A 15,678-nucleotide genomic window follows, 5' to 3' on the forward strand; every position below is an offset into this window, starting at 1 on the left:
TCATATCAATTGTCGCCGATCACTAGAAGAATTGTGAGAATTAATGAGTTTTACTCCTTCAACTGAGGTGCTATATAATTGTTTCATTTCACAAAACTCAAATTCAGGTAAAACTTGTAGCTATAGAATACGAAGAACATTATAAATGTAAGTTTACATGTCATTATATTAACAAAGAATAATAAATATTAAATGTTGGCTTTATGAATTGTAAATGTGAGGTATATAATAAATTATCATTTGTTTCAAAATAAACATTTTTCTTTTAAGGCTGAAAAATCTGCAGTACAAAAGTTAAAGGAGAAAAATCATGACCAGTCAGCAGATCAGGGATTACAGGATCAAGAGGAAAGTGAAAGTGACTTAACTGAGAATTTAGAGGACGCACTTGCTGGAGGTACATTGGACCTAAAAGAAGATACGAGTGAGCCTCAAAAGGAAAAACTCCCAGAGAATATTGATTTCCTTGCTCCTGATGTTAGTCCCACTGTAGATTCTAACCAACAAGAAAGCATCACAAACACAGAGGAAAACCAAGAGCAGCTTATAACTGATTCACATCATCATCTAAACAGGAGCAGCAAACATGGTGAAGACCTAGGTGATGAAGAAAACCAAGAGCAGGATCCAAACATTCCAAATGGAGAAGAGGAAGGGACGAGACTAGAGCCGAGCGGAGTTGGTACCCACAATGATAACCAAGAAAGGGAGGGAGAATTTCCCCAGGAGCATTCTAACAGCAAGCAGGAAGAAGACACTACCCGATCTGGTGATATTTTGGAAGAGTCCAGTCAACCAACTCAAGTAAGCAAGATGCAGAAAGATGAATTTGAGGAGGGTCACCAAGAACAAGAAGAGGATAACTCCAATGAAGAAATGGAAGAGGAAACTGCATCAAAAATCAAGAAGCACAATCAAGATACTGAATGGCAGAGCCAAGAGGGAAAAGCTGGCCTTGAAGTTATCAGCAACCCTGAGGAGATGGAGAAAAAGACTGTTTCTGAGGCTTTACTCGCAGAGCCTGCTGCTGGTGGTGATGATGGCCCCAGGCACAGTGCAAGTGACGACTACTTCCTCCCAAGCGAGGCCTTCCAGGAGGCTGAAAGGGCTACTTCCGACAGCTATCACATCAAATATGAGGAGCAAAGAGAAAGAGCTCGTGAGAATGAGAATGAAGATGCCAGTGAACCTGGAGAATCCCAAGGGGTGAGATTATTTACAGTGATGCTTGTCTGATAAAGCAGTTAGCTTTATCAAGAAGCAGCCATGACCTTTCTCTGTGCTTTCCCAGTCTCCTATGCTTACCTCTATCAGTACACTACTAAATATATTGCAGCTTCTTATTTTTCTCTGCATCTCCATTATTGGGCTGAAAATGACTATTTTATTTTGGTTCCCCTAAAAGCAGACCTTGAATCTTAGTGCAGGTTTTGTTTGTTGTTGTTGTTTTGTTTTTGTTGTGTGTGTGTGTGTGTGTGTGTGTGTGTGTGTGTGTGTGTTTTGGGGGGGGGTGTTGTTTTTGTTCTGTTTTTTTAGAAGTTCAGGGAACAAAGAGGAGTGGAGAAGTGACACAGGAAAGGAAAGGAAGCTAATCAAAGGTACCTGATTTATACAGGCTTAGAGGGGTGTTAATTCCCTACAACTTGCAGTCTGTTCTTTGAGCAGGCTAAATAGAATTCCATAGTTTTGAAGCCACAAAGACACAGATGCTGGCTGTTGGAAGTCCCTGGAGCTAACTAGAATGGAAAACTCTGACAGATAGGAGGGGTGGGAGACACTGACAACTGCTGCTCTAATGCCTTGAGGGCAGGTAGGTGTCAGGTCATATCAAGTTGGATTACCAACTTCTAGCAAAATGCCTCTAACATAGCAGGAGATCCAGCAATGTCTGTTGATTTGGTTATAAAGATGAAGAACAAACACTTGAGCTACAAACCTCATGAAGCAAACAGGCACAAAATGATAATTGGGAGACAGCAGAGTGAGAGTAGGGTAGGGGGAAGCATATTGTTATTTGGTTATTTAATCATTTGGAGCTTCTGTGAAAAACTTTGGCAGCCACCCACCAGGAAGTCTTGACAGCTTTTGGTGGGCAAGGTCAATAACCTCGATTTCTGAGAACTCTGCTGCCATTCTAAGAGAGGAATTTTCTTACACTTTAGAAACTGTAAGGAACCTTTACCAGCAGCTTCACAGAGACTACTGAGGTAACATGTCTTGCCCACAGAATTGCACGCTGATATTATATTTCTACTGTTTTTCCCCAATCCCAAGGGGAAGTTCCAACTTTGCTCCTGATGTTAGTTAGTTCCAACTTTTATTGCGTAATCCCCAGAGATAGAGCCTGAATCCAGTGCAGGAAGACGGAAATAGCTCCTTTTCTCAAAAGATTGCTGTCTATTTCCACAGTTATGACTGGTGTCTCTTTTTGAGATCTGACGTGATTTGGATATGGAAAGTTCAGTGAATGTATGCACATCAGAAATATAAAATAGGTAACAGCTTGCCAATAGACTTAACCTTCTCCTCTTGTTATTATAAAGGCCAAAAAAGCAGAGAGCCCACTGAATGAAGATGAAAGTTCAACTGAAGGCAACATTAGGGTATACGATGTTGGTGAGTATGGGCTGTTTGTGACTATATCAAGGAAGAGATGGAATCGGCTATATTGGGCTACCCCTATCCTTTATTTCACAGAATTCTCCTCTCCCCAGTTCTCCCTAAGGAAATGCTCTCATAAATTATAGACATTCTCTCTCTCTTTTAAAAATTGATTTGAGAGAGAGAGATGAAGAGAGAGAGAAACATCAATCTGTTGTTCCACTTATTTATGCATTCATTGGTTGCTTCTTGAATGCGCATATCAGGGATCTAACCCGAAACGTTGGCATATCAAGCAGGCGATGCTCTAACCAACCGAGCTACCTGGTCAGGGCCTGTTGTAGACATTCTCTTGCCCACATTTCATATACAGTAGTCTACCCCATTTGCAGTTTTGCTTTCCAGTTTCAGCTATCTGCAGTCAACATCAGTCCAAAAATATTAAGTTGTTCCAATGATGAACATCATCTGCTCCTGACATCCAACCATCAATATCATCATGATGATCCAGACTCTCCCAAAACCAATGATCTCCCCCCTGGAATATCGCCAGAAGGTCAATAGTAGCTTAAAGCTACTTCACGATGCTTAGTTTGTAAGTTATACTTTACCATAGGTATGTATGTATAGGAAAAAAACATAGTATAAAGTGTTTAGTACTATCCATGGTTTCAGGCATCCACTGAGGGTCTTGGAAAGTATTCCCTGCAGATGAGGGGGACTACTATATAGCTATGAGTATGTGTGTTTACCAAATGGAAGTCCTGTTGCAATATTACTGAATTTAGAATTCATTTTATCTAAATCCTTTTGCTTCTGAGAGGAATTAATTCTACCTTCTTGATTCTTAAATCCATAACTTACTAGGAAATTTAGATCCCATATTTAATTAAAACCTAATTCCCAATCACAAATATTTTTAATTCCAACACAACAAAATTCTCATGGCTTATTTAACTTCTAAACAAATTGCACTATAGACTTCAGACTATGACTATTGCAGGCGGGCCAAGAGAGTTGTTTGTTTTTCCTAAATTTCTGAACCAAAGTGTATAGAAAAATCTAGACTATTGTGTAACATAGTCTATGCCAGAGGACCTGACCTGAAAATTGACATTAAAATGGTTTCTGAAGTTTTCCCAAATTTTCTCTTCTTAATGAAAGTGGAGCTAGTTATCTGGATGAATTTGAGTTTATATATTCAATTTAGCTTACCCTGTCCAAACTTTTACCTTAGATTCTTGCATGAACTTCCAGTGTAAAAGAGGACACATGTGCAAGGCTGACCAGCAGGGAAAACCCCACTGTGTTTGCCAAGATCCAATGACTTGTCCCCCTACAAAACCCCTTGACCAGGTAAGTATCCTACAAGCTGGTCTCTACGGCACACCAACTAGTGATTTAAATGAAAGAAGACATTGAAATTTTTTATTAAAAAAAAAGGTAAAAGCCCAGGTTATCATCTAATATTTGAATTAATATTAAGTAGGAACAAATGGCAGCCAAATCAAAGAATTTCAACTGTGCCCTAGAAAGGTAATAATGGCACTGATCTATAGAAATCATTTTAAAATTCACTCTATCCTTGGAACATCTTCAGTTTCATTCTACTGAGCTTATCTAAAGTTAAATAGTCACCACCATTGGTATAACTTAGTTAATTTTTTGTGCCCAATGGGATAGTTATAATTTCAATAGCCTCACCTACCTGACCACCTGTGGGGCACAGCACAGTGAAGTTAACTAGTCATCACCATTGGTATAATTTAGTTAATTTTTTTGTGCCCAATGGGATAGTTATAATTTTAATGGCCTCACCTACCTGACCACCTGTGGGGCACAGCACAGTGAGCTTTAAGGAGCTGAGCGTTTTCCCAATGAGCATTCAGGGACATGAGTTTTTTCTCATGCTTGTCTTTCCTAGGTTTGTGGCACTGACAATCAGACCTATGCTAGCTCCTGCCATCTGTTTGCTACTAAGTGCAGACTGGAGGGGACCAAAAAGGGGCACCAACTGCAGCTGGATTACTTCGGAGCCTGCAAATGTAAGAGTCCATCACTACTACCAGCCACCATTGCTCAGAGGGTTGGGTGAATCTGCATAGCTGAACAACATACTTACATGTGCTCATATGTATGCAAACAGGAGAAAGCTAATATAGTCCTGAACCCAGGCTGCACATTAAAACCAACCTGGGAGACTTAAAAAAAGAAGAAGAAGAAAAAGCAGAATGCCCAGGCTTTAAGCATAAGAGATTTCAATTTTATTGAACTGGGTTGGAACCTTGGCTTTTTTTTTTTTTCATTTATTTTTAAAGTAACCTAGACAATTCTAATGTGTGGCTGGGGTTCAGAACCACTATACAATGTTATCCACTTAATAATTGAGATGAATCATTGGAATTTTGCTAAATTATTTGTCCTTTTCCCTAATCAAGTTAAGCCCCTGCCAAGAACTTTTATGACAACATATTCTTCCAGAAGTTTTTTGTATGTTTTTTTTTAATCCTCTTCCTTTCCCAGGATATTCTCAATTGTCTTTGGATCTCCTCACCGCTAAGTGATTCTCCACATCAGCAGTGCTCACTAATATTTCCGGTCTCCTCTCCTAGACGCAGGAGAGGACTAAATGTCTCAGGCCCCTTGCTTTTAGATGTACCCATATCAGTTGCTTTGTCCAAGGAAATGTGAGCAAAAATCACCCATGTGCATTCTGGGCAGCAGCATTTCAGAACTGCTGTGTGGTTCTCCCTGCTCCCTTTTCCCTGTGTTGAGAGGTGGTGTCTCCATCGCGCTGAGGCCCAGAGAGACTGCCGTGAGCAGAGAGCCCTCCTGCCAACTTGTGCTGGGCTTGCAGTGGTCTCAAGAAAGAAACCGTCGATGCAATGTTGACTACATAGTTAATACCACTGTCTGATATATTTGAAACTTGCTAAGAGAGTAAATCCTGAAAGTTCTCATCACAAGTAAAAAAAAAAAAAATTGTAACTATGTGAGGTCATGATAGATGTTAACTAAACTTACTGTGGAATCATCTCACAATATATGCATGTCAAGTCGTTCTTCTGCACACCTTAAATGTGTGCAGTGTTGTATGTCAATTATATCTCAGCAGAACTGAACAAAACAAATGTTGGTTCCTTTAAGCCACTGAATTTCAAAGTATTGCATGGTGACCACAGTAAGAGCTAACTTCTAGCTTTTTCTCTTTTCCCCTGATAAACAGCCGTGTCCTCTACCTCTAAGTCCCAGCTCTCCGGTTCTGGAGACGCGGTACTCAGCCCTGGCTGCACATCTAAGCTACCGTTGGAGCCTGTGAAACATCCTGACGCCAGGCTCCACCCCAGAGCAATCAAATCAGAATTTCTTTGAGTGGAAGCTGGCATCTGATAGGTTTCTTCAACACCCAGGGCAGTGCTGTTGTGCCACCAGGGTGGTGGCTGGGCCTTGAGGGTGCTGTTAGTCGCCACGCTTCCTGTTCTGAGGACTTGCCATAGGACAGGAGTAAGACCCAAAGGTTAACATCGATTTACTTTCTGCTTGAAACAGCTATTCCTACTTGTACGGACTTTGAAGTGACTCAGTTCCCTCTAAGAATGAGAGACTGGCTCAAGAATATCCTCATGCAACTTTATGAGCCTAACCCTGAACATGCTGGATATTTAAATGAGAAGCAGAGAAATAAAGTAAGTTATGCACAGGTCAGCTCCCTAAGGGTCTGTCCAGAAGGCCTGAGGAAAAAAGGGGTCAGGGCATAGATGGGGAGGGGGTTACCTCCCTAAGCGTATAGCAAAAGCCCACTTTGCCTCCCCAGTCTGGTTGGCACATATGGAATAGTAGCGGTGACCATTCATGCCACAAGGTATGGGACATGCTAACCCACCCCATTCCGATGCAAAGGGCAGTAGCCTGAGGGAGAGCTGTCTAACTCATACCTAGAGCAACCTCTGTTTAAGCAAGCTGAACCTCAATTCAGCATTTATATATTCATGCCCAGACATATTATTTAAACCTAAATGTCTTTTTGCCCTCATAGGCCAGACATAGATTTATGGTATAAGAGAATTCATTACTCACAATGTCAGCAATATATTAAGATTAAAATGTGCAGAATATTGATTCCAGAAGTTCCCAGGAAAAAATTGTTCCAGTAGCTGGAATTGATTTATGTGCTGGAGATACAGCAATAAACAAAACAAAGATACCTGCCTTCATTAGCTTACATTCTAGGCAAAAAGACAGACTCTTAACAAATAAGTGTATATGTGCATGTGTATTTAAATATATGATTTGTGCATGCATATGTATATATTCACATATGCAAATATGAACATACATGCAAATGTATAAAGTATGCCAGGTGAGATGGAATGTGCTATGAAGAAAAAATAAAACAAGAAGATGGGTGCACCTAAACTGTGTCAAAGCTGTTTATAGGTTGTAAGAGGAGGACTAAGAGTTGGCCATTGATCTGGCATGTGATGATCATAGTTGATCTTGACAAGAGCTATTAATGCAGAATGGAGAGGAGAAAAGCTTTAGTGGACAGGGTTCAAAATAGAATAAGAGGAAGGATACAGAAGCAGCAAGTATAAACAATATTTTCAAGAGATTTTGCTGCAAAGGAAAACAGTGAAATAGGGAGGAAGCTGGAGGGGGATGTAAGTTTAAGAGTTCCAGCTCCCAGTGGAAAATGATGAAGGGGCTCCTGTGTTTCTGGAAATAAGCCAGTGAAGAAGGAAAGGTGCCCAACTGCCATGGTTATCCTGAGTAGATGAGGAGGGGTGGGCTCCGGGCACCAGTGAGGGGAGGGCTTAGATTAGGAGCACAGGAAGTTCATGCACACTGATAAGGAGGGAAGCTGGTAGATGTGGTCATGGGAATGGTTAGAAGTTCTGTTCTGATTGCTTCCAATTACTCAGTGAAATAACGGGTAACACCACAAGCTAGGAGTTTTGCACACATTTCCCCAAAATAATTTCTATCCTCTCTCTTTAATACCTCATCACAGAGAGCCGTGAGAGCATTAGAAACAAAACAGAACTTTCAGGTAGGGTGGACAAACAGTATCGCACTAGGGCTACCCTGAGCCTGAGCGGGCAGTGGATGGCAATACCCTGAGGATTAAGAATGGAGTATGCCAACGGGGGAAAACTGGGCTTTTCACTCAGTAATCAACAATTTTGCCTAAATCAGTTAAAATCTTCTCATAGTTTTAAGGAATGCAGTAAACATTATTTAGTTAAAAGAAAAAAATCAAAAAGGACAAATTTCTTCTGAAAACTTAAGTTGTTTTACTGTTGGCTGTTATCCTATGTAGAAAAAAGAAAGGCTGTTGTTGATTAGAAGGCATTTCATTTGGTCTCATACAATGGCCTGGGCTTGTTTTCCTCCGTCATGGTATTACATTGCTCTTCAAGTAAGCTTTAGCAAGGGATAATTTGATTACATTTCTCTGATGATCTTTCTCCCTTCCTAATTCCAGGTCAAGAAAATTTACCTGGATGAAAAGAGACTCTTGGCTGGGGACCATTCCATTGACCTTCTCTTAAGGGACTTTAAGAAAAATTACCACATGTATGTGTACCCTGTACACTGGCAGTTCAGTGAACTTGACCAACATCCTATGGACAGGTAAGAACTCTTTACCTTCCCATGACCAGGTCACTTTCCTGTTATAATATCTAGTTATCTCGCAAAGAGAATTCTAAACAGATTTAGGGGATTTCCCGGTTCCAGTCTAGAAGACTGAAATGTCAAATAAATGTGGTTTGGTGTTTAAACACAAAACTGCTTTGAAAATAATAGAGTCTGGCCACACCCCAGCTCCCAAGTTCACACGTTTCCCACTGAGACTCTTCTAATTCTCTCACTCTTGATCCTAAAGTCCCAAGATAATCTGATTGGCCCAACTTGGGTCAAGTGCTACATCTGGAACAATCAGGTAGGGCCAGTTTGCAGAAACATGATCTCTAGGGTGCACCCCTACAAATTTAGAATGGCGGGAGGGCAGTTTTCAATGAAAAAGGGAACTTTAAGAATTGACACCCCAAAAGCTGTCTATCTTACCCAAAGATAGTTTCTTTCATTTGCAACTTTTCATGAGCGTTCTATTCATTTGGCATAGTCAGCAATCTTGTGGAAGAAAGACGCCCTTGGTGATTCTAAGAGTTAACGTTCACACACAAGCTACTCAGCTAATAGGCTGCCATGAATTTCATTGCAGAGTCTTGACACATTCGGAGCTCGCTCCTTTGCGAGCATCTCTGGTGCCCATGGAACACTGCATCACCCGCTTCTTTGATGAGTGTGACCCCAACAAGGATAAGCACATCACCCTGAAGGAGTGGGGCCACTGCTTTGGGATTAAAGAAACGTTCACACACAAGCTACTCAGCTAATAGGCTGTCATGAATTTCATTGCAGAGTCTTGACACATTCGGAGCTCGCTCCTTTGCGAGCATCCCTGGTGCCCATGGAGCACTGCATCACCCGCTTCTTTGATGAGTGTGACCCCAACAAGGATAAGCACATCACCCTGAAGGAGTGGGGCCACTGCTTTGGGATTAAAGAAGGTAAATTCATCATCATTCTCTACCAGTGGTTCTCCACCTTCCTGATGCCGCGACCCTTTAATACAGCTCCTCATGTTGTGGTGACCCCCAACCATAACATTATTTTCGTTGCTACTTCATAACTGTAATTTTGCTACTGTCATGAATCGTAATGTAAATATCTGATATGCAGGATGTATTTTCAGGGGTCGCGACCCACAGGTTGAGAACCGATGAAACCTAAGCCCTGTAGCCCTCATAGAGACGGCCAGCTGTGTGTTCCAATCGAAACCTAGAAACTGCAAGGTGGCAGCATCCCAGGCAGGACTCCTTCAGAGAAAATACTCTCATGGCAAGGTTATCTCTGACTCCCTTTATGCTGCTCAAAGAGTAGCAAGTGTGAATATTTAGAGGATAACTGCATTGAGGTCTCAGCAGTTGGTTAAGCCTAATAAAATGATGTGAACCCAGAGAGTTGTGGCAAATCTCAGAAGGCTGCCCTTCTGAGAAAAGGATTTGATATCCTTCCTTAACCTTAATTATATATGCAATGCCATATATAATTGATTTCAGAGAGGAAGGGAGAGGGAGAGGGCATTGCATATATAATTGATTTCAGAGAGGAAGGGAGAGGGAGAGAGAGAGAGAAACATCAATGATGAGAGACAAGCACTGATCAGCTGCGTCCTGCACATCCCCAGGCATGTGCCCTGACTGGGAATCAAACCTTGACCTCCTGGTTTGATAACTAATTCATCATATTCTGACGCTCAATCACTGAGCTACACCAGCCAGGCTGGACCAAACTTTTAAAAAATCATATGTGAAGAGTAAAACAGCCAGCCTGCTTCTGCCGATGGGAGACATCAGAAGAATCTCAGAGTTCATTACCAACACACCAACAAGAGCTGGGTCTTACATCACAAGTTGTATCCCAATAGTATTCCTTTAACCCAAAAGTGACTCATTACTTCATCTTCAGTGACAAAAATAAAAAATTAAATTAAGAGGGTTTTTCTTTACTTACTCCCACAGTAGAGGAATTTAAATTTAGACATTTATTTTGCTAGGTTATGTCTTAATCTACTTGCTTTTCTTTTCCTAAGTTAGAGTTGATTTTTATGAGCAAGCATGTTTTCAATAATCAAAATTTGAAAGATTTTTTGTTGTTGTTGTTGTTAATCTTCACCTGAGGATATTTTTCCATTGACTTTTTAGAGAGAGTGGAAGAGAGAGGGAGAGACAGAGAGAAACATTGATGTGAGAGAAACACATCGATGGGTTGCCTCCTGTACATGCCCCAACCCAGGCCCAGTCCAGGGAGGATCCTGCAACCGAGGTTCGTGCCCTTGACTGGAATTGAACCCTGGACCCTTCGGTCTGCAGGCCGAGGCTCTATCCACTGAGCCAAACCGGCTAGGGCTGAAAGATGTTTTTAAAAATAGGAAATCAAAACTGCTTACAATGTAAATGAACAGTGAAGATCAAATCCTTAAGACTGAGGTTTCAGACATATATTCACAATATACATGTAGAATAACATATGACCAAGCAGTAAATTAAGTTCCTCAAAGGTTAGAAGTTCCCCAAAAGAGGTAACTTGTGTGAACTTCACTTTTAAGGTAGTCTTTATGCACATGTATAATGCCTTGAAATTAGAAAGAGCTGAGAATATGATGAATTCGTTATCTATATATCCTATATAATAAAAAGATAATATGCAAATTGACTGAACAGTGGAACAACTGGTCGCTATGACACACACTGACCACCAGGGGGGAGATTTTCAACGCAGGAGCTGCCCCCTGATGGTCAGTGCGCTCCCATAGGGGGTGCACCACTCAGCCAGAAGCCCGCTTACAGCTGGTGAGCGCAGCCATGGTGGCGGGAGCCCCTCCCACCTCCACAGCAGCACTACGGATGTCCTACTGCAGGCTTAGGCCCACTCCCGCTGGACATCCCTTGAGGGCTCCTAGACTACAAGAGTGCACAGGCCAGGCTGAGGCACCTCCCCCCCTTGAGTGCACAAATTTTGTGCACTGGACCTCTAGTCTATATATAAAAAAGCCCAGCGACCCTTACGGCAGAAGGACCAGAACAACTGGTAGCTATGACACATACTGACCACCAGGGGGGGCAGATACTCAACACAGGAGCTGCCCCCTGGTGGTCAGTGCACTCCCACAGTGGGAGCGCCACTCAGCCAGAAGCCGGATTCGTGTCTGGCAAGCGCAGCAGCGCTAAGGAGTGGTGAGCCAAGTAGTAAGGAGCGAGCAGGCGGGCAGTTAGGAGTGAGGGGTCCTGGATTGTGAGAGGGCTCAGGCCAGGCTGAGGAACCCCCTTCCCCATGCACAAATTTCCTGCATCGGGCCTCTAGTTTATTGATAAATAGGCAAGCAGAAAGTATTAGTTCTTTTTCTCTACAATATTATTCTGTGAAATAAGCACAACCATAATGAGCAAAGAATGTATATTTTTGTAAGCAACCAGTTCTGTGTATTAGTTGTCTGTTGCTGCATAACAAATCACCCTAGCCTGGCCAGAGTGACTTAGTTCGTTGACATCATCCTGTACACTGAAAGGTTGTAGGTTCGATTCCCAGTTGGGGCACTTGTGAAAGGCAGCCAACTGATGTTTCTCTTGTTTCTCTCTCACATTGAGATGTGTGTGTTGTGTGTGTGTGTGTGTGTGTGTGTGTGTGTGTGTGTGTGTGTGTGTGTCTCCCCCTGCCACCCACCATTCTGGAGAGGGAATAACGTGGCTGGGGCAGGACGTTCTTGTGTATGCCCTTTTAGATGGCACCTGATTTTAAAGAAGGAAGCAAAAGACAAATATGAACAGAGACCGTTTATTTAAGGAAACTGTGGCCACTGTTCAGCACGTAGGCTCCCTCAGGCTCTGGGCTGGGTGGTTGTCTGGGAGGAGCAGGAAGAGCTTAAAGTCCAGTGACTGCAAAGCTCCTAATGGTCTTGTTTGTTCAGTGTGGTTTGGCTGTGATTACGTTATTATGAAGAAGGGAAAGAATTATCACACAGTAAGCCAATAAAGCAGATATGAAACATTCAGTCAGAACCAGTAAACAAGTTACTGCTTTGGGACACAGATAGGGAAAGCAAAAACAGGTATGTCTCAGTTTGTAAGTATATCCTTCCTTCCCTCTGGGCTGAGAAATCAACAGAAGGACACGATAATTTTAGCCAGGCTTTTCCTGAATTTTAATGGCCTTTGATGTGAACTAAATGTGCTCAAATATTCCAGCTCTGTCATTAACTGGCTATGTGAATTAGGGTATGCCACTCGTCCCCCGCAGGTCTCATTTTCCTTCTATGTCCAAAAAGGGGTTCATTTAAGAGGTGGTGGAGTCTTATTTATTTACTGCCCAGGACATAACATGTGTATGTATACTTATTGACATATATCCACACTAATCTTCAGGAAAGCCTTCCTAGTGGGACTAATAGGGTAAACAAGTTGGATCATGCAGGTCCTACTAAGCCAGTTAAAGACATCACCCTAGGAGTCCTGGAGGATCACCAAAGTGTTTTAAACAAGGAGTGATTTCATTGGGTGTATATTTAAGGAAGATTCTTTTGTTTGCATTGTGGAGAAGCTAAAAAACAGTTGAGAAGATGATGTGGTAGATTTAGGCAAGAGTTGATGAGAGCTTGAACTAGGGCAGTTACATTAGGGAAACAAAAAATAAACACATTCAAGTTATATATTAGAAACCTATTCAAGATATATTCAAGAATATAAACAAACTAGAGGCCCAGTACACGAATTCATGCACCAGTGGAGTCCTTTGGCCTGGACTGTGGGATGGGGCCAAAATTGGCTCTCCAACATCCCCCATGGGGTCCCGGATTGCAAGAGGGCATAGGCAAGGCTGAGGGACCCCACCGGTGCATGATCGGGGCTGGGAGGGACACAGGAGGTTGGCCAGCAGGGAGGGACAGTGGGAAGGTTCCAAGGCATGTCCAACCCCGTCTCACTCAGTCCCAATTGACCGGACCCCAGCAGCAAGCTAACCTACTGGTTGGAGCGTCTGCCCCCTGGTGGTCAGTGCGCATCATAGCAACTGGCTGACCAGTTGACTGTCTGCCCCCTGCTGGTCAGTGCATGTCATAGTGAGCAGTTGAGCTGCCTTTGCATATCATTAGCATATTACACTTTGATTGGTTGAACGGCCGACCAGACAACTGGACACTTAGCATATTAGGCTTTTATTATATAGGATATAAATTAGTTTATAAGTAATGAAACTATTATCCCAATTTTACAAATGAAGCCAGTGCTCCAAAGAAATAGACCAAACTCATCATTTTTCCCACTCTTGGAGTGAGAGGAAGATTTATATTGGGCAGGAGAATTACCTGGTGCCCCAGACAGGGTAGTAGCTTAGTCTGCAACAATTGCTGAGTGAGGGAGGGCCATACTGGTAAGGGGCAGTCTTATAGCCCCCTGAGGATGCTGTCTTCTTCCGTAGGTGCAGCAACAAGTTCTTTTCCAATTACTCTATTGGAAATTTGATTTGTCACTGGACCTCCACTTATTTCCATTATATCTTAACAACCCTTACAGATTAGTATACTTGGCATTACTTGGCTGGGCCTCCCTGCAACATCCTCTATCAGTGGTTCTCAACCCTGCATCAGAACTACCTGCAGAGCTTTCTCCCATCCAAGTACTAACCAGGCCCAACCCTGCTTAGCTTCCGAGATCAGACGAGATCGGGCGCGTTCAGGGTGGTATGGCCGTAGACGACCTGCAGAGCTTTCTAAATGTACACACGCCACTGGCCCACCCTTGGGGGTTCTGATTCAGGAAGCCAGGCATGAAGCCTGAAATTATATATTGTTTTAAGCTTCACAGGTGACCAATGCCCTCCCCAGGATGAGAACCATCATGCTGCCTGTTCTAATTCTTTAGCTCCAATGTTGTTTGTTTCTAGTACTTCTCTGGCTACTTCCTAAAAATGTGCTTTGTTTTGTTTTCGCTTTTTTACAGAAGACATAGATGAAAACCTCCTGTTTTGAATTAAGATCTGAAAAAACTCAAACTTCCCAGCATCCTCCTCTATGCTGACCACTTCTGAAATCCATGCAGCTGTGATACGTGTAGATTTATATTTAGCAGAATGTTTGCATGTCTGAGAAGACAATGAGAGTAATTGCTTGATAACTGTATATGCACCAGCCATTTAACATTGATGTTGGAAATAAGACTTTAACCTTAAGTGAAGTTGATATATGCAAAATGCTGTATGCTGTTTGTAAACAGTTTAACTCATCACACTGTATCAATTTATGAGATACGTCCTTTTGTCTGTAATACCATGTGCATGTCGAGAAAATGCAACAATGCCCTTTTGTTGTGAATGTGTATTATTTTCCATGTATTAATACCCTAATAAAATCCATAGAAATCCAAGTACTTGTTTAAGTTTTTTTCCAGTCACTTATTTAAAGAACTATATGTGAAAGATCAACCCAGGGCTCACGCTTCATATCAAATTATAATTGTGCTTCCTAGACCCTATTAGTTAAAAAAAATACAAGTGTGAACGTGGTTGGGAGAGACATTTCCTATGGGAAACAAATGTTCAGTTGTTAAATGGTAGTTGCTCATGAATGTCCTTTGTCATAATGTAAGTTTAAACAGGGAACAAGTGAATTCAAGTGTTCTTTATCGATTCAATTAAAAATGTAGACGATTGTGCACTGCTTGATAGAACTAACTTTAGCTTTTATGCAGGTGTCCATGTGTTTTGGGGAGAGAGGGTGGCCCTGCAAAAATTCTACACATTTCATGTCCTCAAAATAGTGTAAAGATAACACGGACAGTGGAGATTCCTGAATTGCTTTGATGCCCAATAGAGTCAGCGGTAAACATCACTACTGTAAATTGAAGCAAGAACATTTGTCTTAAGAGAAAGTGTGTTCTCATTTGAGCTCATTTTTGGTAACTATTATTACAGTAAAAGCTAGATTGCAAAAATATAAAAGACACCATAATAGAGTTTGTAGGATCTGAAAGACCTTGTCTCCCTTACTCTACTTTAAATATTTGAAAGAAAATAAAATGGTTTTTTACATATTTTCTTACATGAAAGAAAAGACATCAATGCAATTATCTCTGATTATTTCTTTCAACAATCAGAAATGTGTTGTTGGTAAGAGCTTTATCTCTGATAGTCACTGAGATAATGTGCCCCTAAGAACTCTATCTGTAGTATACTTACGGCTGAGTTTGTTTTTATCAGGATAATCTTCCCTGATTAACTTCAAAATTTTATTTATCTCTCTTCTTAGCTCAATGAGTCACTTGTTCTTAACCAGAGCACATCACACCATGTCATGTCTAAGTAATTAAGTTCAATTTGGTTAGTCAAAATCTAATTATTATTTATTATATTTTTCCAATGAGGGAAATAATTTTAGAAATTATCCCAAATTTAGAATGTTTTTGTATGTAGCTCTAAAGAAATGTCATGAGAGGTCTTAACTAATTACAAAACAAGTTT

The 15,678-nt window shown here is 41.5% G+C and overlaps 1 protein-coding gene across 1 annotated transcript in view; it reads left to right on the top strand.

Moving 5' to 3' along the window:
• Positions 1 to 14,585, top strand: part of SPARCL1 (SPARC-like 1 (hevin)) — a 56,442-nt gene extending 41,857 nt beyond the window's left edge. The window contains exons 4-11 of the mRNA XM_005874080.2: positions 271 to 1,206; positions 2,544 to 2,616; positions 3,839 to 3,957; positions 4,526 to 4,646; positions 6,151 to 6,287; positions 8,087 to 8,235; positions 9,028 to 9,176; positions 14,163 to 14,585. Of these exons, the coding sequence (XP_005874142.1) occupies positions 271 to 1,206; positions 2,544 to 2,616; positions 3,839 to 3,957; positions 4,526 to 4,646; positions 6,151 to 6,287; positions 8,087 to 8,235; positions 9,028 to 9,176; positions 14,163 to 14,191 (1,713 nt within the window). The 3' untranslated portion in view covers positions 14,192 to 14,585. The remainder of the gene's footprint in view (positions 1 to 270; positions 1,207 to 2,543; positions 2,617 to 3,838; positions 3,958 to 4,525; positions 4,647 to 6,150; positions 6,288 to 8,086; positions 8,236 to 9,027; positions 9,177 to 14,162) is intronic.
• Positions 14,586 to 15,678: the final 1,093 nt, after the last annotated feature.

Source organism: Myotis brandtii, unplaced genomic scaffold (assembly GCF_000412655.1).
Source record: "Myotis brandtii unplaced genomic scaffold, ASM41265v1 scaffold424, whole genome shotgun sequence".
NCBI lineage: Eukaryota > Metazoa > Chordata > Mammalia > Chiroptera > Vespertilionidae > Myotis > Myotis brandtii.